The sequence below is a fragment of the Scardinius erythrophthalmus genome (assembly GCF_964197995.2).
Source record: "Scardinius erythrophthalmus genome assembly, chromosome: 11".
Classification (NCBI taxonomy): Eukaryota; Metazoa; Chordata; class Actinopteri; order Cypriniformes; family Leuciscidae; genus Scardinius; species Scardinius erythrophthalmus.
Genome location: NC_138231.1, coordinates 15564189 through 15587965, shown reverse-complemented (window position 1 = coordinate 15587965; position 23777 = coordinate 15564189). Strand labels below are relative to the sequence as shown.

Here is a 23777-nt window from a genome sequence, read left to right as displayed (position 1 = left end):
GGCTAACTAGTTCAGCTCGCGCTGTGACTGCGGCCTAGTCAACTCAGCTCATATCAAATCATTTCTGAAATAGATATCTGTCATAAGATAACATATGACAAAAAAAGTCACTCACCAAAACGAGACTGCATCACATATTCAATTAAAGAAGATTGTTCAATAAAGATTATCACACTATAAATCTTTACTCCGATTTCACCTTTTACACCTTTCTCTGACGACAAGTTGATGCATCCAAAGTTTCCAAGTGCACACAATCACAGTTCCCGATAGATTATGATGATCATTTAGTACAAGGAGTTTCTGAAGAAAGTTTCCGTGCTGCTGTCTCATCTGATCTATTCTGTTCTCTCATCATGCTGACAGCAGCAGCGCCTGCGCGAACAGTGGGCGGGCCTTAAGAATATGCCGCTACTGTTGGCTCTCAGGGGTGTCAGTCACTGCAGCACAATCAGTGATTGGACGAATCGTGTGTTTTTGCCCAGTGGTTTTTACCAGTGCATCAAGTAAATAAAAAAAAATGGATGTAATTGAAAAAATAAATTTGTCCAGAACAGAGCGACAGGACTGAATTTAAACTGTTATAGAAGAGCTAATATACTGAGAATGAACTGGTGAAGGATTGTCTCTCTGCTTTATTTTATAAGAAATATTTCTGTGTCTAGAGTTCCTAATGCGCTGTACTCTCAAATTTTGTATAATAGTACTAGTCATATTTTTTTACACCAGGCATGAATAAAAGGAATGTTTTTTATTTCCTGTTTCGAAAACCACTGGAAACCAACGGACAGTAATGTATAGAGGAATGAAAATATGGAATCATTTACTATTGATATCATACATTTTTACAAGAAAAATTAGTTTTAAAAAAATATTTAAAGGAATATTTAATGGCAAAATATATTAAATTGTTGATTTTGATATTTGGAATGGATGATGGGTTAGTGCGTTTCATTGACTTGACTTTTTATTGTTGTTGATTAAATGTAGTTTTGTATGATTTACTTTTTGGGACCCCAGGAAGAGTAGCCACTGCCTAGAAAGAGGCTAATGGGGATCCAAATAAACAAATAAACTTATAACATTGATGGAAAATACCATTTACAGCCATTACAGGCAATTTACTGAGGAAAGTTTTTTTGACAGTTATAGCACCACATCTTGCCTGATCTCCACCACTTCAAGTGTCCTCAAAGTGTGCCCATGCATGTCTGTCAAATTTTTTGTAAATATCTCATTTTGTTTTGAAGTTTAGACACTTCTGTTTATGAGAGAATAAAAATGATCCATGGGTGACAATGATTTAAAAATGTTATTTGTTTATTTATTTTTGTCAGTTCCTATCTTAATTGTGACATTTGGGCGTTATTGTTTAGCTATTGATCTATGTTTTCAAATTTCAAGAAATTTGGACTATCGGTTTCGAAGATAATTGCAAGTTTTTTAAGTGCTTAATGACAATGATACACAAACTATAAGGAGAAACCTGGCATATTTGGTATTGTTGGACTCGGGAAGGATTGAGGATTTCAAAGGACTAACGGTTGGGTGCGTTTATAGCCATTTTCATAAATTTTTTTCCATGTTGTAGCGCCACCAAGTGGCCAATCGTCGCGATTTTTTTCAAGTAATCTCAGATTGAGCTCATAAACACGTTTCCCAAGATTAGCGAAAATATCTCTTTCCGTTCACGAGTTATAATTGTTTTAGTAAAAGTGGCCCTGGTGCCATCAAACATTTTGATTTCCCTTAGCGACCGTGAATTTAAATTAAATTTTTTTTTGATGATTATTGATAGTCTCTGTCCAGAGAATATTTCTGCATTGGTTTGGTTTCGATCGGGCAAAAAATCTAGGAGTAATTCGCAAAAGTAGGTTTTTCAAAAAACCTCAATTTACTCAAAATTGGCGCCTGAAGGGCAAGCAAATCTGAGGCATGCATCTGGTCCGCCTCGAGCCAAGGATTCCAGCGATATAAGACACTTGAGCCTACGCCTCACGGTTGATGAGTTATGAGCCGTTTCGTACTTTTGCCCGCTGTAGCGCCCCCGTCAGGCCGATCGGGGCGGGCCTTGGTGACGCTGTAGGCGGTGTGAGTACTATCAGCCCCCAAAGTTTCAAGTCTCCACGACTTACGGTTTGGTCTGCCCGATCAGTTTTATGTCTGAATGTTGCATCATGGGAAAATTAACAATTACAATAGGTGTTCAGCACTGAAGTGCTTGAACCCCTAATAAGTGGCTAAAAAAGGGCCACAAAAAGGCCTCTAAAAAAAAAACTATAGGGTCTAGGCGCTTGCCGTCTGCGCTGCTGCGTTCCAAAAACTTTATCCAGCCTTCTAACATGTGCCTCGGAGAGGAAAAAGAACGTTTGTTGCCCTTTTAGCTCATTTATCATGGAAATGTGGTGCATTTTTTTTTTACCTTTTAAACTGTGACACCCCCACTGATGGCCCGATCTCCATAAAAGTTTGCACGCTTCTTTAGAATAATATGGCGCATGTGCTCAGCTAATTTGGTGAAGCTCTGCTCTTTTCCCCCCATTTTTCAGTCATTTAAATGTCATTTTGCATAGGGTAATACAGAGGCCTTCTCACCTTTGACAGTTAAAGCGCCACCAATGGCCCGACGTCCATGAAAGTTTTCAAGCTTCTTCAGGATCACGTGACGCATGCGCATGCCCGATTTTGTGAGGTTGTATGCAAATCAGACAGCAAGATGGCCGCTTTCAGCCATTTCATGTGTTTTTTCCATAGAAATACATCATTTTGACACCCTTTTAACAGTTATAGCGCCACCAAGTGGCCAGTCGCTGCGCCCTTTTTCACGCGACCACAGAATGAGCTCGTACATGCGTGTGCTGAGTTTGGTGCAAAAATCTCGTTCCGTTCACGAGTTATAGCCAATTAAGCAAAATGGGCTCCTCCCACTTCGAACATTTTGGCGGCCCTTAGGGACCGTGAAGCGAAATTTACACTTTTTTTTGATAATTATTGACAATCAGACTCCAGAGAATCTTGCCGCACTGGTTTGGTTCCGGTCGGGCCAAAAACCTAGGACTAGTTCGCGAAAGTAGGTTTTTGGAAAAACCCCAAATACCCGAAAATTTTCCCAGGGTGACGAGCAAATCCGAGGTATGCATCTGGTCCGCCTCGAGCCAAGGATTCCAGCGATATAAGACACTTGAGCCTACGCCTCACGGTTGAGGAGTTATGAGCCATTTCGTACTTTTGCCCGCTGTAGCGCCCCCGTCAGGCCGATCGGGGCGGGCCTTGGTGACGCTCTAGGTGGTGTGAGTACTATCAGCCCCCAAAGTTTCAAGTCTCCACGACTTACGGTTTGGTCTGCCCGATCAGTTTTATGTCTGAATGTTGCATCATGGGAAAATTAACAATTACAATAGGTGTTCAGCACTGAAGTGCTTGAACCCCTAATAAGAAGAATAATAAGTATGCAAGAGAACACTAATGATGCCTTGCTTTCAGCAAGCACCATTAATAACTAGAATGTACATTTCCTGAAGAAAATGTGAAGTGGTGCTTGCAGTGGCAAAACTCGCCACTCGGTTGCTAGAGTGTGGTACATGATTGCATACGAGCCAACAAAAATGTTTGTACGATGTTCTGGTGCTGAGATATGGCTTATTCATGTTGTTCAGGTGGTTGCTAGGGTGTTGCTAGGGTGTTCTGTGTGGTTGCTAGGGCTTTGCTAGGTGGTTGCTAGGGTGTTCTGGGTGGTTGCTATGGTGTTCTGGGTGGTTGCTAGGCGGTTGCTAGGTAGTTGTTAAGGGGTTCTGGGTGGTTGCTAGGCAGTTGCTAAGGTGTCCTGGGTGGTTGCTAGGCGGTTTCTAGGGTATTCTTGGTGGTTGCTAGGGCGTTGCTAGGTGGTTGCTAGGGTGTTCTGGGTGGTTGCTATGGTGTTGCTAGGCAGTTGCTATGGTATTCTGGGTGGATGCTAAGGTGTTGCTAGGCGGTTGCTAGGTTATTTTGGGTGGTTGCTAGGGCGTTGCTAGGCAGTTGCTAGGGTGTTCTGAGTGGTTGCTAAGGTGTTGCTAGGCAGTTGCTATGGTATTCTGGGTGGTTGCTAGGCGGTTGCTAGGCAGTTGCTAAGGGGTTCTGGGTGGTTGCTAGGCGGTTGCTAGGCAGTTGCTAAGGTGTTCTGGGTGGTTGCTAGGCGGTTGCTAGGGTATTCTTGGTGGTTGCTCGGGTGTTGCTAGGTGGTTGCTAGGGTGTTCTGGGTGGTTGCTAGGGTGTTCTGGGTGGTTGCTATGGTGTTGCTAGGCAGTTGCTATGGTATTCTGGCTTATTCATGTTGTTCAGGTGGTTGCTAGGGTGTTGCTAGGGTGTTCTGTGTGGTTGCTAGGGCTTTGCTAGGTGGTTGCTAGGGTGTTCTGGGTGGTTGCTATGGTGTTCTGGGTGGTTGCTAGGCGGTTGCTAGGTAGTTGTTAAGGGGTTCTGGGTGGTTGATAGGCAGTTGCTAAGGTGTCCTGGGTGGTTGCTAGGCGGTTTCTAGGGTATTCTTGGTGGTTGCTAGGGCGTTGCTAGGTGGTTGCTAGGGTGTTCTGGGTGGTTGCTATGGTGTTGCTAGGCAGTTGCTATGGTATTCTGGGTGGATGCTAAGGTGTTGCTAGGCGGTTGCTAGGTTATTTTGGGTGGTTGCTAGGGCGTTGCTAGGCAGTTGCTAGGGTGTTCTGAGTGGTTGCTAAGGTGTTGCTAGGCAGTTGCTATGGTATTCTGGGTGGTTGCTAGGCGGTTGCTAGGCAGTTGCTAAGGGGTTCTGGGTGGTTGCTAGGCGGTTGCTAGGCAGTTGCTAAGGTGTTCTGGGTGGTTGCTAGGCGGTTGCTAGGGTATTCTTGGTGGTTGCTCGGGTGTTGCTAGGTGGTTGCTAGGGTGTTCTGGGTGGTTGCTAGGGTGTTCTGGGTGGTTGCTATGGTGTTGCTAGGCAGTTGCTATGGTATTCTGGGTGGATACTAGGGTGTTGCTAGGCAGTTGCTGGGGTGTCCTGAGTGGTTGCTAAGGTGTTGCTAGGCGGTTGCTAGGGTATTCTGTGTGGTTGCTAGGGCGTTGCTAGGCAGTTGCTAAGGTGTTCTGAGTGGTTGCTAAGGTGTTGCTAGGCGGTTGCTAGGGTATTTTAGGTGGTTGCTAGGGCGTTGATAGGCAGTTGCTAGGGTATTCTGGGGGTTGTTAGGCAGTTGCTAGGGTATTCTGGATGGTTGCTAGGGTGTTGCTATGGTGTTGCTGGGCAGTTGCTAAGGTGTTTTGGGTGGTTGCTAGGCGGTTGCTATGGTATTCTCGGTGGTTGCTAGGGCGTTGCTAGGTGGTTGCTAGGGTGTTGTGGGTGGTTGCTATGGTGTTTCTTGGCAGTTGCTATGGTATTCTGGGTGGATGCTAGGGCGTTGCTAGGCAGTTGCTAGGGTGTTCTAGGTGGTTGCTAGTTGTTCTGGGTGGTTGCTAGGCAGTTGCTAGGGTGTTCTGGGTGGTTGCTAGAGTTTTTTGGTGGTTACTAGAGCGTTTCTAGATGTTGCTAGGGTGTTCAGGGTGGTTGCTAAGGTATTTTTGTTAGTTGCTATGGTGTTACTAGGTGGTTGGTAGTTGTCAAATATGGTTACTATGGAGTTTTTATAGAGTTCTTAAACTCTTTAATAACGGCCTATGGCCGAATAGGCACAAGCATGGAGCGATATCGCAAGGCCATGAGAGTAAAATTGCTTTAAAAAATAAAAAAAAATAAAAAATGTTTTTTTTTTTTTTTTTTAGGGTGGTTGCTAGGGAGCTCTTAGTGGTTGCTAGGGTGCTGAACCTGGTTGCTAGGGTGTGGCTATGAAGATTTTAGGCCATTACTTATTGGCTGCTTGATAATATAAATCCTCTGAGGGAGAGAGAGAGGGAGAGACGCAGGGCTGTCAGGCCCTTTTGAGTTTGTGTGTGTGAAAACGTCGGTTGGGATTCAAATATTTTTAGAACTCCCAATGTAAAGTCAATGGGGACTTTTTTGGCTGCTTTTTCGTCCGCTGTGCGAACATCGTACACCCGATCGCTTAGAAAAGTCATAGCACACCTCTCCTCAATGAGCCGCTCGTTTTGACGCCTCACTCAGGGGTCTGTGACAAACGGTGCGGGGCGCATTACGCGCCAAACTTTTGTCCAGAACAATAAGAAGAAGAAGAAGAAGAAGTATGAGCAATAACAATAGTGATGCCTTGCTTTCAGCAAGCACCACTAATAATAAGTATGAGCAATAACAATAGTGATGCCTTGCTTTCAGCAAGCACCACTAATAATAATAAGTATGAGCAATAACAATAGTGATGCCTTGCTTTCAGCAAGCACCACTAACTAGAATGTACATTTCCTGAAGTAAATGTGAAGTGGTGCTTGTAGTGGCAAAACTCGCCACTCGGTTGCTAGGGTGTTGTACATGATTGCATATGAGCCAACAACCATGTCTGTACGATGTTGTGGAGCAGAAATATAGCTTCTATATGTTGCAATATGGTTTATATGTAGCTCTAAGGCTTTTAAGGGTGTTCTGGGTGGTTGCTAGGGTGTTTGTAGACAGTTGCTAGGGTGTTCTGGGTGGTTGCTATGGTGTTGCTAGGCGGTTGCTAGGGTATTCTGGGAGGTTGCTAGGGTGTTGCTAGGCGGTTGCTAGGGTGTTCTGGATGGTTGCTAGGCAGTTGCTAGGGTGTTCTGGGTTGTTGCTATGTTGTTGCTAGGGTATTTTGGCTGGTTGCTATGGTGTTGCTAGGTGGTTGCTAGGCAGTGGCTATGGTATTCTGGGTGGTTGCTACTGCGTTGCTAGGGTGTTTGGGGTGTTTGCTAGGCGGTTGCTAGGCAGTTGCTAGGGTGTTCTGGTTGGTTTCTATGGTGTTGCTAGGTGGTTGCTAGGGTGTTTTGGCTGGTTGCTAGGCAGTTGCTATGGTATTCTGGGTGGTTGCTAGGGCGTTGCTAGGGTGTTTTGGGTGGTTGCTAGGCGGTTGCTAGGCAGTTGCTAATGTGTTCTGGGTAGTTGCTAGGCAGTTGCTATGGTATTCTGGGTGGTTGCTAGGGCATTGCTAGGCAGTTGCTAGGGTATTCTGGGTGGTTGCTAGGGCGTTGCTATGGTGTTTTGGGTGGTTGCTAGGCGGTTGCTAGGCAGTTACTATGGTATTCTGGGTGGTTGCTAGGGCGTTGCTAGGCAGTTGCTAGGGTGTTCTGGGTGGTTGCTAGGCAGTTGCTATGGTATTCTGGATGGTTGCTAGGGCGTTGCTAGGATAATCTGGGTGGTTGCTAGGGTATTCTTGGTGGTTGCTAGGCAGTTGCTAGGTGGTTGCTACGGTGTTCTGGGCGGTTGCTATGGTGTTGCTAAGCAGTTGGTTGGTTGGTAGGCGGTTGCTAGGGTATTCTTGGTCGTTGCTAGGGTGTTCTGGGTGGTTGCTATGGTGTTGCTAGGCAGTTGCTATGGTATGCTGGGTGGATTCTAGGGCGTTGCAAATGCCTTCAGTACAGCACTCGGCCTGCGGCCTCGTGTCTATTGCCGAATATGCACAAGCATGGAGCAATATCACAAGGCTACGAGTGTGATATTGCTTTAAAAAATGTAAAAAAAAAAAATTTAAATTATTTATTGGTTTAAGGTGGTTGCTAGGGAGCTCTTAGTGGTTGCTAGGGTGCTGAAACTGGTTGCTAGGGTGTGGCTATGAAGATTTAAGGCCATTACTTATTGGCTGCTTGATAATATAAATCCTCTGAGGGAGAGAGAGAGGGAGAGACGCAGGGGTGTCAGGCCCTTTGGAAAAAGTGAAAAAGCAACCAAAAAAGTCCCATTGACTTTTCATTGGGAGTTCTAAAAATATTTGAATCCCAACCGACGTTTTCACACACACAGACTTGTGTGAAAACGTCGGTTGGGATTCAAATATTTTTAGAACTCCCAATGTAAAGTCAATGGGACTTTTTTGGCCGCTTTTTCGTCCGCTGTGCGAACATCGTACACCCGATCGCTTAGAAAAGTCATAGCACACCTCTCCTCAATGAGCCGCTCGATTTGACGCCTCACTCAGGGGTCTGTGACAAACGGTGCGGGGCGAGTTTCGCGCCAAACTTTTGTGTGGAAGAATAATAATAAGTATGAGCAATAACAATAGTGATGCCTTGCTTTCAGCAAGCACCACTAATAAGAATAATAAGTATGAGCAATAACAATAGTGATGCCTTGCTTTCAGCAAGCACCACTAATAATAAGTATGAGCAATAACAATAGTGATGCCTTGCTTTCAGCAAGCACCACTAATAATAAGTATGAGCAATAACAATAGTGATGCCTTGCTTTCAGCAAGCACCACTAAGTATGAGCACAGGGCCTGAATTTCATTTTGGAAAATGGGGGGGAAATCCCCCCTTAGGTGATTCTTATGGGGGGGAATTTTTAATTTGAGGGGGGAGTTTAGACTTTTTTTTTAATTACATTTATCTCGCCTAAATGTATGCTTAGCCTACTCATTGCATTTTTACAATGGGGTCATTTTGTTCTTAAGAATTTACACAACTCAAGGAAGCTTGATTTCAATCTTTGAATTAAATTGAAAAAAGTAGCACAAATAAATACAATAGAATAAAGATATCAATAAAGAGAAAAGTTTTTGCTTAGGTCTAAAACTAGTAGGCTATTCAGAAATACTACAGAGACTGAATAAAGTAGCCTAATCAAATGTAAAATAACACTGGGTAGTATTTTAGTCCTGACTAAATTAAATTCATAGGCTATTAATCCTGATTCCTTAAAATGAAAGCTATGTTTTGTTGTTTTGACAAACAAATTAATGACAGACACATATGGCTGCTGTCCCTTTAAGAGCTAGTGCACGGATCCTGTTTTCATTATACGGTCACGTGCGATTTATGCTTATTTAAGACATAACCGACTGTGTTTAGATTAGAGGATACTCTCCAAGACCGAAATTGACATCATTTTCTTATGTTTTTGACTGTTAAAGCGATTTATAATCCACGAAAAATAACTTTTGTTACCCGCGAGCTGTTTGTGAGGCTGCTTTACTCTATGTGTGCAGAGAAAAAAGCATCTCTCAGACAGCGCGCAAGTACCGAAGAGTTTAAAATCGCGTGACTGTTTAAACTGGTGAGACTTGAAAAGACGTGCAAATGGTAAACTTTAGTTACTCGTGATGCAATGCTGGCCCGATCGACTCCCGAAACGCGAGAGTGTATTTCCGCCGCCTGCTGCGCGCTTAACGATTGCATTGTGCAACCCATTTTGAGAGACGCGAGATAGAAGACGCAGCGCCGCTGAATCACTCACGCTGTTTGTGAAATTGCGTCTCGCAGACAGTTTTAAAATGACTGATTTGATTTTCCATCTGCGTGGATTAATTTACTAATACAACCTGAACCTACATGCTAAAGTGAATCAATGTTTGCGGGAATTTCCCGCATTATAAATGGGAGACCTGCGGGAATGATAAAAAATATGCGCAATACCCGCAATCCCGCACCGAAATTCAAGCCCTGGAGCAATAACAATAGTGATGCCTTGCTTTCAGCAAGCACCACTAATAATAAGTATGAGCAATAACAATAGTGATGCCTTGCTTTCAGCAAGCACCACTAATAAGTATGAGCAATAACAATAGTGATGCCTTGCTTTCAGCAAGCACCACTAATAATAATAAGTATGAGCAATAACAATAGTGATGCTTAGGGATGGGAACCGAGAACCGGTTCTTCTTCAGAACCGGTGCCCAGTGAATCGATTCCTTGGAACCGTTAGTATGCCTGCTTAACGATTCCGCTTATCGGTTCCGCTCGTTCAAATGTGACACGACGTCACACACGTGCTGCGTTGTTTTGGTTCAGAATCTAGCAAACACTATGAGCAAACATGGCATCGAGGCAGAAGCGCTCTGACCGCGTCCTAACTACATGTGACACGACGGTGCGACACGCAATAAAAAGTATCATTTTCCATGTTAATCAAAGTTTAACCAGCCGCGACACGCAACAATTCTATTTGAAACGGATCCTATTTTACTGCGACATCGCGCTGGAACAACAATCTCAAAGTGTGGCAATGATAATATCAGGTACTATTTATGTGCTTTATTTAATGTTAAAAGCGTGTATAATGTGACTGAATATCATTTAGTGCTCCCAGCTTTGTAGATGTAAAAACAACAATGGATAAGTCACATCAGATCTTGAAATTAAACAAATGGAAACAAAAACGTTCAAAATGTGAAGAAAACCTGTGTATTATTTGACAAAGATTGTTTAAGTAACTCAATAGCCTAATACAAATGAGCACTGTTAATATTCGAAAAGGCACAAGCTCTTCCTTAACTGTTTTCAGTCTGTGTTTTTAGTTTTTATGGCACATAAATGGCAGTTTTATTTATTTTTTTGTCCGGATCAATGAATGTGATAATGATCAATTTGATCAGATATTAAAGGGAGTTAATACAAACAAATTTGTACTTATTCCCTCACCCAATAAGAATCGATAAGAGAATCGATAAGGAATCGGATCGATAAGCAATATCGATAATGGAATCGGAATCGTTAAATTCTTATCAATTCCCATCCCTAGTGATGCTTTTAAAAAAGCACCACTAATAAATACTTTTGGTAGGTTGTTGCATTCTATTACTAAATCTTAAACAGAATTTTGCTAATTCTTATGTATCTTTTTACATGGCTTTCTGGAATAACTGATTTGAATTGTTCAATTGCAACATTCTACAGTTTTTTTATATATGTATTTATATATATATATATATATATATATATATATATATATATATATATATATATATATATATATATATATAATGACTGCCAAAATCAATACTTTGACTGATGCCAAAACTCTCCTACACTGTTGTTGTTTCGTGTCTCTCATAGCACATAACACATTCTTTCTTCTCACGTCATAAAAAACCTCAAATCAACATTTTATGTCTTTTTATTTATCTATTTGGTTATTATAAGTTGGGTCCTGATCAGCCTCTTTGGCACTAGTTTGTGGTAATGATGACTGTTAAAAATCTTTTATAAAAGTATAAGGTTCTGAAGCTCTCATTCTTCTCGTACTTTTGTAGAAGACGTCTGTGTCTAGCTTTTCTGGCTGCGTGCGGAGACTCCAGCTGAATGGCCGCTGGCTCACCTCGGCCTCCACCAGTTTTGGGGTCACACCCTGCTATGAGGGCCCCTCTGAACCAGGGACATACTTCACTGAGGAGGGAGGATATGTGCTGCTGGGTAACATACTATTCATCTTTATTACTCTCCCTCAAATTCTCTTAATTAAATGCTTTAGTGTTGAGAAAGATGAGACTGTATTCTCACCAAATTGCTCAATTGACTGCTAGTGTATTCCACTATACACTAGCAGTCAAAAGTCTGTACACACTTGAATTAATTTTCTTTTCTCTTGAAGTTTCTTATGACCTTTAAAATTGTTTGATCTGACAATATGTGACATATGCTTGATTAATTAGTTGGAATTAGTTTCGTAGACACGTATACATAGATCAAATGGAGAAACAGACATGAGATGCCCAGCATACATACAGTACTATATTAACTCCTTCAGTAGTGTTTTAAAAGCATTGCAGAATGCACCTAATGAAGTTGGTTGAGATCATACCCAGATCATTGCAGCTTTTGTAATAGTTGTGTAGGGGTCCTTTATGATCCTAAGAATTAAACAGTCACTGTTGGATAGGGTTCAAATTACAAAAGAAACTGAAAAACCAAAGAATGTGCAGGAACTGGAAAATTATTTACTCAAGAACAGTCAACAGTTTAACTTCTCTTATATTGTTGTTATTGATATTGATATTGTTATTATCCACATAAAATGTGGAAAATAGTACTGATAAAGAAAGGATTGGTGTGTGCAAACATTTGGCTCATGTTGAAAATATCTGCTTAACCAACTACAGTGGCCTTAACTGGTCAACAGGCTTCATCAGAATGACTTTTTCTGGTGAGAAACATTATGGTGAGAACCAAACATCGGAAATTTATGTTGATCTTGCACTAGAATACAAAAAACAAACAAAAAAAACCTCAACACAAAAGTGAGAGCCACAGACAGACAGGGTCTTGCGAGAGAAGTGGAAGGTGAAATGCCTCTTATTGCCACGCTGCAGTGATCTGATTAGTTGTTGCCGACGTTGGGGAAGATTTAAGCAGACCTCAAAGTCTTGGGAAACAGTTTCAGCTGTTGAATGTGCGTAGAGAAATTTCACGCCCTGGTGTGGTGTTCAGGGGGTTACACATGCACATAACTCTGCTTATCTCAAGAGGACAAATCCCAGCATGGGATTTAGCTGTTTTAGCTGTGGGATTTCTACTGTAGAGCTAAACAGCTGAATATGAGAATCAGATGTCTCCTTGTCTGAATGTATTAGCCATCTTGCAGTTTGAATCGAATCCAAGGATAATATGCTGACATAAAGTATGTTCTTCTCCTGACATGCAGATGACTCCTTTGATTTTGGCTCAAGATTTAAGCTGGTGATGGAGGTGCGTCCTCGTGTGGCGTCAGGAGTGCTACTGCATGTCTTCACTGGAGAGAAGGAATATCTCACCCTGTACATCTATCAGAGCCAGGTCTGAAGATCCCATCAGAGATTCATTACAAACATCCTATGCTGTGTGATCACATTTCTGTCCTTGAAATATCATTAACTTATCACTGAGCCAAGCCTTAAAATGATTACTGACTAATCAAGAATAGGAAATGTTGCTGTCAGACAAGTTTTTGTTTTTTTGGTAATGTACTGTAAGCCTTTAAGAAAAGCAATATACTTTAGCATTTAATAAGAGTGCTTATTACAGAAATAATACACTTTAAAAGAATGTAATTAACTTTGCAATGAATGTAATGTTTTTGGACACTTCATTACATGGTTTTTACTAGAGATGCACCGATTACAATTTTCTGGGCCGATTCCGATTTCCGATTTTTTATTAAGTTTGACCTGCCGATACCGATTTTAGCCGATTTCGATTTCATTTTTTCTAACCACTTTACAGCACACACAAATATTTATTTGTACATTTTACAATTTGCATAGTTCACACACATCTAAAGTGCAGTGTTGTGGAAGAACCATTTCCTTTTCACATTCAATATCCAATAATTTTATATATATATGTATTTAGCAAACGAAACGTCTGTATGAAAACAGGGAATGGCAATAAAATAATATATAAATAAAAAATTAAATAAATATAGCCTTGCAGTATAAAGATATTTCTCAAAGCACACACACACAGGCCTATTGCAATCACTTCAAACTGAATAATAAAACAAGTTTAAATGGGTACATTTTCTATAAAAATACTTTTTTTGTGAAACCCTATTTAGGCTATTTTCAACCAAAAGTGTGATGTCCCTTTAATTGAGCGCGAGCAGTGCAGCAAATAGACTCGGCGCCGAAACACGCGCTTCACTGCTCACGCTGCTCCTGCTCCCATTGTGAATGCACTCATATTGATTAACATATGCACGCCGAAAAAAAATACGCGCTTGCGGTCTGAACGGACGTAATTCACGAGGTTTTCTACATGTGCTCCGTGTGCACGTGTGATGCTGATGTTGCGCAATGTTAATCATGCGGCGCCCGAGTGCATTTGACCGGCATAAAATCGGCATTTGTCAGACTGACCGGCCGGTCGCCGGTTACGGCCGATCACGTGAAAATCGGCCAATTCCGGTCACCAGCCGATCAATCGGTGCATCTCTAGTTTTTACAAATAAATGAAAATGTATTATAGTTTTAAATGAATATTAAATGCAGTTAGTTGAACTTAAGGGTACTTGTTTGACCCACTTAAGTAGGACTTAAGCACATCTTAAAAATGCAAGTTCAAACTTCTTTTGTCTTTGAAATATGGTTAAAGTGAACTGATGAATGTACTTGCATTCATGTGTTGTAAAGTTTTCTTTGATCAAAGCAGAGACCAGTGAGACAGACGGGATCGCGTTCAACTGAAGTTATTCTTTATTGAGAACTCCTCTGTACGCGGCTGTAGAAACTTCCAACATGATCTGTCTAACATAACTTTACATGGTGTCTTATAGGCATTTTAGGAGGAGGGACTTTTGAAGGTGGAGACAAATTCAAACAAAGCATGTAAATGAGTATACAGGTTAAGGTAACACCCTAGACTGTGAGGGTCTGGCCAATCCTAATTTAATTAGCATAAGTCCGAAAGCCATTTGCAGAACAAAAGGTGAGATTCTCAGTGAATCATTCGTGTGCTAATCCCATCAGTCTGAGTGAAACTGGGGCTCGAAGAGCCATTAAAGAAAACAGGAATTACAACTTTGCTGAGATCTTAACCTTAAAAGCTAAAATCAGTATTCTTCACTGTGATGTTATGTAAGGAAGCATATCTGAAATAGATTCTTAAATTTTAACCCTTCAGTTCCCTCTTTGAGAGTTCTTAATAACTCTCACAAAAATACAAATTTAGACACATAAAGTTCATTCTTGTAACTGGTGTAAGTTACAGGCACATATAACTTGCTCTGTGTTGTTCATCTGTAATTGCATGCTGACACAGAAACATAACATGCAACTAGGGTCCGTGAAGTTCTTACGAGTAATAGTCTTTTCTGGTTGAAAACTGTTATTTCCTTGTGCTGGACGTGAGACATTTGTTGGTTGACACACTTGATACTAACAGGTTTTCCGAACCATGAAAAGTTATCTTCAGTCATATTAACCAGGTGCAGCACTCAGATAATGGTGCAGGCTTGTAGTCTTGATCATATCGATGGATGACTGAAGGTTTTGTATCTCTGCGTTGTGTATTTTTTCTTCTTTTTCTTTTGTGATTGGCTCGTTCAGCAGTGGGTGTAGTTGTCTTCTTGAGGTTGTGGCTTCATATGCAGGTGAGACGTCGTTGCATATGGATTTTTGGAACAGCCATCAAGTGTTTATCTGCACAGAGGAAGAAAGAAAACAAAGGACGACAGAGCAGTATTTGTCCAAACACTAGGGTTGTAGCAGTATTTGTTTAAACACTAGGGTTGTAGCGTCTGCTGCGGTTGTTTCATTCTTTCCCTATTTCTTAATTGATTTGACACCTATGGACCATTGAGGTGGGGATAAGAGGGGGGATGAGGAAATCTTCACCACATGGCTGACCCCCGAGACCTGTTGCACATCGGTTCTTCCATTGGCTCCGCCCTGGTCTGTGTGTCCTATTCTGTCCCTGTTGTGTGCACACTGTACAGTGTGTGAGAAAAATTGGCACATTTCCATTCTCCAGTGAAACATCAGTCCTAATAAACATCATTAACAGAGGATGGTTGTCTAACTGCAATATTCTGTGGTATAACATTTTAAGGCTGTGAGTATACTGAATGTCCCCCAAACAAAGGCTGTGACAGTCACTTTCCTTTTGTTCTATTAAACAAAAATAAGTCTTTCATCTTTGTTGTGAGTTACTGGGGAGATTAACCAATCACATCCTAAATGGTTAACACCGTATCAAGTTGCCCCACGAGTTTAACGAGGAGGGGAGGGGCTGCTTCAGAATATCAAGCAGGCTAAGCAGAAGCTGGTTAACCTTGTTAACTTGTCTTAAGTTATTTTTGTTTTTTCTACATTATTTTCCAAAATGTCCATGCTTGCCACAGTAAGAACAACTGGCTTCTCTAGGACTTTTGCGTTTCTGTTTCTCTGAATTGACCTTAAAGGATGCTGCTGCAATTTTTACTCTTGTCTTGACATCAGAGTCTCTTTCCCAAGTAGCTAACTTGTCCAAGTTGTTTTGCAGGGTTCTACTGGACCATGTTAATTCTAAGTAAGGCAATGCATTTTTATGTTCTGACAGAAGACCCTGAAACCATGTGCGAACTAGGGGACCATTATCACCTAGCACTTTTTCTGGAGTATCTACAATTCCACTGTACACTGTAGCTACCTGACAGAACCTCTCAGTATATTCACTCACAGTTTCTTCTTTCTCTTGTACACAATGGTAATTTTCGACCAGTCCACTTTCGGTCCAACAATGTTCTTTAAATTTTTCAAAACACCTTCTCTCAAATCGCCTTTACTGACATGTTGCAGTTCGGAAGTAACAGCAGACTCAAAATTGTTGAATTCAGATTCAGTTAGAATTTGTGACATCAGCTGTGTAACTTCCGGCAACGACATGTCGTAAAGATGCATTTTACTGAACAATGCTCTCCTAAACTCAGAAAAATTTATTTGCACTGATGGCAAACTTTCAGCAATTCTCTCAATATCTTTCGGACCTAAAGATGTTTTGACTGCTTGTGTTTGGACAGCAGAAGAGTTCGGAGTAACACTTTTAGTTCCCTGAGATCTTCTCCTAGCCTCACAAACAGGCTGATCAGTTACTGATTGGATGGCTACATTTGTTTCAAAGAAAGCTTTTAAGTCAGGATAATTGTTATCAGGCTGACTAACTTCTTCCACATCAGTTTTTTCTGCATCTTTGTTGCGGTTTACTTTCTTAGTCAACGAAGATATTCTAGCACGGAGCTCTTTGATCTGTTTCTCTAGCTCGGAGTTGCGCTTAGACTGTTCTGTAGCTAGGGTTAAACCGAATTCTCTGTGACAACAGATAAAACTTTTCACACTGTTCTTGCGAATACTTTCTCCTAGTACCTTCTTACAATCTTCGATTGACCAAACTTTGCCTGGATCAATGCCAAATTTCTTTGTTAAATTCAATCTGACTTCCTCAGTCACGATTGAGTCCATGTGCTCTGATAACAAAGACTTGAATTCACTATCTGTCCAAAAAGGTGTAATCTGTCTAGTACTTTTCCTAAACATTTTGTGAATTTTTGTTACCACAAACAAACACTAAAAAAACTTTTCTCTACTGTCTTGCAAACAGAGGGTACAATCTTATTAGCACATGAGGCTAAATCTAATTCTAAAGCTAATTCTCTAGCTTACAGATAGGTCTTCTCTAGCAAGAGCATACACACAATATTAACATGTAACTGTTAATCTTCCCTGCCAACAACAGAGGGTAAATTTCATCTCTAAAAGAAAAACTTTTTAGAGGCTTATATTTAGTTAACCAAACTCTACAGCTGTTTGTTAACTACTTCTCTGAGCGGCGCAGAGGAAAACATTTGTACTGGTCTGCATTGGTTCTTTTAATGGAGTGAAACTCACCGAGTCTTTCATTTGTAGAGAAAGATTCCGTCTGGAAAAATTCAGTCTTTGAGATCTTTTTGGAGCTTGAAGTTTTCAATCTGGATTCAGTCTGGAACTCAGTCAGCTTTGTTGAGATCTTTGAGCTTGAAGTTTCAAGATGCAGTTCCTTGAGCTTAAAATTCTTTGAGTTTCCTTCTTCTCCATCCGGGTCACGGCACCATCTGTTGTAAAGTTTTCTTTGATCGAAGCAGAGACCAGTGAGACAGTCGGGATCGCGTTCAACTGAAGTTATTCTTTATTGAGAACTCCTCTGTACGCGGCTGTAGAAACTTCCAACATGATCTGTCTAACATAACTTTACATGGTGTCTTATAGGCATTTTAGGAGGAGGGACTTTAGAAGGTGGAGAGAAATTAAAACAAAGCATGTAAATGAGTATACAGGTTAAGGTAACACCCTAGACTGTGAGGGTCTGGCCAATCCTAATTTAATTAACATAAGGCTCCAAGAGCCATTTGGGTCCGAAAGCCATTTGCAGAACAAAAGGTGAGATTCTCAGTTAATCATTTGTGTGCTAATCCCATCAGTCTGAGTGAAACTGGGGCTCGAAGAGCCATTAAAGAAAACAGGAATTACAACTTTGCTGAGATCTTAACCTTAAAAGCTAAAATCAGTATTCTTCACTATGATGTTATGTAAGGAAGCATATCTGAAATAGATTCTTAAATTTTAACCCTTCACATGGTAAACTAAAATTTACTAAAAACTTGTATGTCATTTATTACATTTTCTAATGATAAAGTTGCAATCTAGTACATTTAAAATATATTAACTTTAAATGTAATATCAAATAACACAATATGAGTGTTAGTTCAGTGTTAGTCAATCCATCAAAATAAGTGTACTTCTTTAAAAACAATTGAAAATGTACATACTTTTTTATTTTACATTATTGCAAAGTGCACCTTTTAAAAGTGTAAGTGTGTTAAGTGCTCTTAAGTGGTATTATATTATATTATATTATATTATATTATATTATATTCCAAGTAAAGTTTTTTTTTTTTTTTTATGCTTTTAAGATATGAAGTACACTGTGCACATTTAATACAATTAAGTGCACTTATTTTTCACAAGGGAGTCTATAGAAGGGCTGTCCGTTTGGATGGCTTTAAAAGAATGATAAAGAAATTATCCAAAAATATGTTAAAACGTTGCCCGCTCCTGGGAGGGTACACATAAATGCTCCAAATCTTTTCCAAAACCTTTTCCATCTCTCAACATGATCAGAAAGGACACCTACATTTGCTCCAAAGTTCATTAATGTTATTTACTTGTTATAAAAATGTACTTGTTATAAAATATTTTTTTTATTGATATAAAGCAGCATATAAAATAATATAGAATAATTTAATTTATGAGCACATTTTACCTGAATATCGCACTGTTCACAGAAATCTCAGATTGATTTCTATGGGAAATGTTGTGATTCTGTTTGAGCGAAGAACAGTAACCAAAGAAGATGCAATGCAATTGCAATGCAAAAAGTTCATGTGGCCCTGTGCATGTGTTTCCCTTTTTGCAAGAGATAATTAATAGGAAGATTAAAGTCATGTGATTGATTTGATGGGGTTTTGTAGGTGGTGGTTGTGGTGAATAATGGTATCCGTGAGTTCTCCACCCATGTGTCTCCAATACAAGAAATCTGTGATGGAAACTGGCACAAGATCACAGGTAGAGACTTAAAATACATACACTTTATATGGTTATAATGTATCATTCCATCAGTCTCGTACTTTGTGCTTTCCTTAAATCATCAACATTTCTAACTAAATTATTTTATAAATATTACATTTTCAAATACATTACTTTTTTTCTTTCCAGCTAAGACTCAATTTCTACAGAGAAATAACCACTCATTAAAGATTTGCTCAGTTGTATATAAGGCTCAGTTAAATGTGTTGTAGAGAACTGTGATGTTATGGTGTCTTAGATTCCTGCAGGGCAGTGTGGCAGCAGGTGCAGGGCCATCATTAAAGGAGAACTCCGGTCAATTTTAACATTGAGCTAATTTTTTTGTAAATTTGGAGTGCTGTCAGTACAGAGAACAACGACAAAAATCGGTGTTGCCTACACCGTGTTATCCTCTTTTTTTAAATTTGCACCCTGTTGACTTCAATGGGGCAAGTTTTAAACCTGCTTTTAGCCTCTTAACATCCTTGATGTGTCATTACAAGTGCCCAGCCATATGAGTGATTCCTGTAGAGTTAACATGGCTGAATCTGACTGCAGTAGATGTGAAAGATATTAATAAAAATGATGTTAATTCAGCCAGCGCACATACCTGTATTTACATCCTGTTTTCGTTCGAAGTCCACAGTAGTCGATTGTCGAGTTCACGCGCGTAATCGTAATCATAGGTACTAAACCTATGCGCGTGAACTCGACAATCGACTACTGTGGACCAGGGCTGGACTGGGACAAAAAATCGGGCCGGGCATTTTGGCCCAGACCGGCCCATTATATGATCATAAACACCACCCATCTTTGCACGCCCTTAATTATATGCATACCAACTCCTATTCATTAAAACCACTAATGCCATGTAATGAGTGAGTATAAGAACGAGTGAGAGTTAACAGATGAAATAAGTAAAAATGTGACATTTATTAATACAGTTGAACTATACTCTACAGCAGTGGTTCTCAATCCTGGTCCTGGGGACCCACAACTCTGCACATTTTATATGTCTCCTTTATCTGACACACCCAGTTCAGTTCAGAGCTCTTTCCTAATGAGATGATGATCTGAATCAGGTGTGTTAAATGAGGGAGATTTACAAACTGTGCAGAGCTGTGGGTCCCCAGGACTAGGATTGAGAACCACTGCTCTACAGTGATGAATCCTAAAACAAGCTATAAGCTGCATTGGCATAGCAATACACGTATTTCTTACAGGACATTTGTTAAAACTATGATGGTTGGACCTCTGTCCTTCTAGGGGGGTTCGTGGGCATGCCCCCCCGTGAGAAAATTTTGTGCATTTTAATGTTAAATTCATCAATCTGGTGCACTTTGAGAGTTCAAAATTAAAAGCTCCAACCCATATTCAGTGTGCAAATTAAACAAAGAAAATTCAAACCTTTTTTTAGTTACAGTGTCTATTTACATTACACCTACTTTCATAATTAGTGTTTTACCAATTTCTATACTTGAAAGAGATAAGCACATGATCTTTTATTTTGACGCAAACTGCATCAAGCTTTTATTTTGGCGAAAAACATGGTTTACAAACGCCTCTTATTCAATTTCTAGTGAATTGCGGTAATCGTCAACTATGCAGATGTGGAATTAATCTGTAACTGAGTTATGGGTTCCTACACTCATGACATAGCCTAAGTGTTTTGAAAGTAGTTCTACTTACCGCAGGCTCTACACTTTCTCATCTCTCTCCTGATCCTCCTCACTATCATCATCTGCCGCTGGAGCTGATGAAGGTCAGAAAACATATATTTTGACACAGTTTACAGTGTCTGCTTTAAGGGCCTGGTTCTATTTTTTCACGCTACTTCTCTGCACATTCCTTGCGTTTCTTCTCCATCTCGCTGACTATTTTGACAGATACACAGTGACACTGCTGCACGCTCGCTCACTCGTTTAAAGTTGTGATTGGGCCAGCCCAGTGTCAATCAAGAAAAGAGCCAATGGGCCGTGGGCTGTTTCATGGGCTGGTCTGTCAGAAAAAAAAAACTAACACTGACTTTTTTTGACCAATGCATTACACCGGCACAAACCCAGCGCCGCCAATTAAGCAAAACAAAACGAATGGGCCGCCGATGTACAAATTTGATGGGCCATTAAAAAATATATATAATAATAATAAAAGGTATGTATGAGTATGAGATGTATTGGCCCAAAAAGCACGTCGGCCCACGGGGAAAATGCCCGGTATGCCCAATGGCCAGTCCAGCCATGCTGTGGACTTTGACCTTCACATCTACTGCAGTCAGATTTACCCGTGTTAACTATAAAGGAATCACTCATACGGCTGGGCACCTGGTAAAGACACATCAAGGATGTTAAGAGGCTAAAAGCAGGTTTAAAACATGCCCCATTGAAGTCAACAGGGTGCAAATTTTAAAAAGAGGATAACACGGTGTAGGCAACACCGATTTTTGTCGTTGCTCTCTGTACTGACAGCACTCCAAATTTACAAAAAAATTAGCTCAGTGTTAAAATTGATAGGAGTTCTCCTTTAAGCATGTTAATGTTGTTCTTTCCAGTGATCAGAGATGGTCCCGCGGTGCAGCTGGACGTGGACTCAGAGGTCAGTCACGTCGTGGCGTCTGTCAGTGAACCAGCGCAGAGCTCCAGCGCTCCAGTGTTTATTGGAGGAGCTCCAGGTCAGTCACCACTAATGTTCAGAGACAAGGGCCACACATAAAATATACATTTCATTGGGGTGGTTATAGGATGTCCAGATTTGTCATGGTGGATTACGGGACAGGATGGACAGCAACCGTGGGCTCCCTTTTTTTACTATTTCACGAGACATTTTATTTCATGACAATATATATCATATATATATTTTATTTTTGTTATATAAAAAAAGAACAATGAAGCAAATTACAAACAATAGGACACAAGTTACAATACGATAGTAACAAATTAAATAAACTGTTTTTCAGGTGCAATAGGTTTATTTAACCTGTATACATTTATTTAACATATTTTGCTGTTTGATTAAAATCGATGACACAGACAGGTATTTTAGGCTGCTGTCACTTTAAGAACGAATGCTGGGATCTAATATACTGAACATAATTGTTTTGTTTTTTATCATTTGAAACATCAGAAAGTTTTATGTTTTAAACATTTAGCTTGAAAGTGTGTTTGTGCTATCTTTAAACTGCAATACTTTTTTTAATGGAAACACACACATTTTATATTGTCTGGTAGGAAGATTCACCTGCACCCGAAAGGTATATTTTTTTAACCTATGTTTTTGTAATCCTTAAGGTGTCTAGTAAAGGAATTTTGATGTTCCCCACGCAAATTATTGTCCCATATGTGATTTTTTGTATCATCTTTTGTGTCCGTGCTTGATTTTCGGCTGTGAAAAATGAAAATTTTAAATCTACATAGAATTTGAACAATACATCCTACAGACACAATCCACCCCATTTTCTCTTCGATTTTCTCTTTCTCTTTCTCTTTGCACGAGGAATTGATAGATATGAGGATTGTCATGATTAGATGATGTATGGTGCATTAAAACTCAAATAAACGCAAAACAATTGAAAAAATCGGTGACATTGGATCACTGGAACTCCTCCCCTATGGACCCTATTCATATATGGTTTCTAACTTTTGTATTTTTATAGTCTTTATGATGTCTAATAAGCAAATGTTGATGATCCCTACTTGAAATATTGTCACATGTTGGTCCAAATGAACATCTCCCATAATAAGGAGTTACTATTCAAACCGTTATATTGGTATTATATTTATTGAAACAAAACAGAAAACCACTCATATAGTCAAATGTGTGTGTATATATAGGGTATAACAAATCCCCATTAGAATAAACTGAAATAAAAAAAAGTGATTCTAATCAACAGGCATGAAAACTCCTCCGTTTTAAAACCTAAAAGGGTCACCTACGTGATTTGTGCAGATCCGATGAGAAAATATTTTAGGGGGGGGGGGGGGTGTTCGAGGTCGAGGCCAGCATTTATCCCCTATAAAGTTACCATAAACTTCGCAGCTTTAAAAAACAATCATCATTCCGAATGCCGAAACATAACAGCCAATACGAGTCAGAGTAACGTTAGGGCAGAAATGTTAATGTTTTCAAAGTCTTTTACACCGCGAGTCTGACAACTGGACACACTGCCGAACAAAGAACCGCACGTCGGAAAGCAAGCCTGCATGTGGTAAGTTAGCTTACAATGTTAACTGTCCTGTCAGATACAGACAGCGATGTTGCCAATGTCATTATTTTTTATTTTGACATAGAAGTGGGCGAGATAATATCGCGCGCGGGCGCCGTGAGCGCTGAGCGAGCAGGAACAATTAACAGTTATTCATTTAAACAGTGTTAAACAGTGTTATTCATTGCGCGGCTCGCGAGCTCATATGCGGCTCGCCAAGCTTTAATTTGTGGCTCGCAGTTGCATGGCGGTAAATAATACGGTGATATGATAATGCATTCACTAGAGAAATTTCATAAAAACATTAATAACAAGTAGGGCTTTAACATAACCCGTTAAAAACTCAAAGTGTCAGCTCTATTACAAATTATTTCGATCGGATTGAAAGGGGTGGTTTATCGAGAGAACGTGAAAAAACTTGATCGATTGAAAACCGAAACTGAAAGGACGACGTATGACGCGCTGAACAAGCTGTTCTCCTGATTAATAAAGTGTCATATAAATGAATATCCTTTCATTCTATAATTCTCCTTTCACTCAGCATCTGTGAAGTGAAGCAGGACAACGGCTCACCAGTGCTTGTTTCAGATTATCATACAGACGACTAGTTTGGGGCATTTTTAATGCGTGATAAATAGTAGTAGTAAATAATTTTTTTTCTCTGAGACCCCATGAAACGCGTAGATCAGCGT

General features: G+C 40.2%; 1 protein-coding gene across 1 annotated transcript in view; it reads left to right on the top strand.

Moving 5' to 3' along the window:
• Positions 1–23777, top strand: part of lama4 (laminin, alpha 4) — a 251052-nt gene that overhangs the window by 218999 nt on the left and 8276 nt on the right. The window contains exons 36-39 of the mRNA XM_081378769.1: positions 11091–11250; positions 12479–12609; positions 18794–18887; positions 21436–21555. Of these exons, the coding sequence (XP_081234895.1) occupies positions 11091–11250; positions 12479–12609; positions 18794–18887; positions 21436–21555 (505 nt within the window). The remainder of the gene's footprint in view (positions 1–11090; positions 11251–12478; positions 12610–18793; positions 18888–21435; positions 21556–23777) is intronic.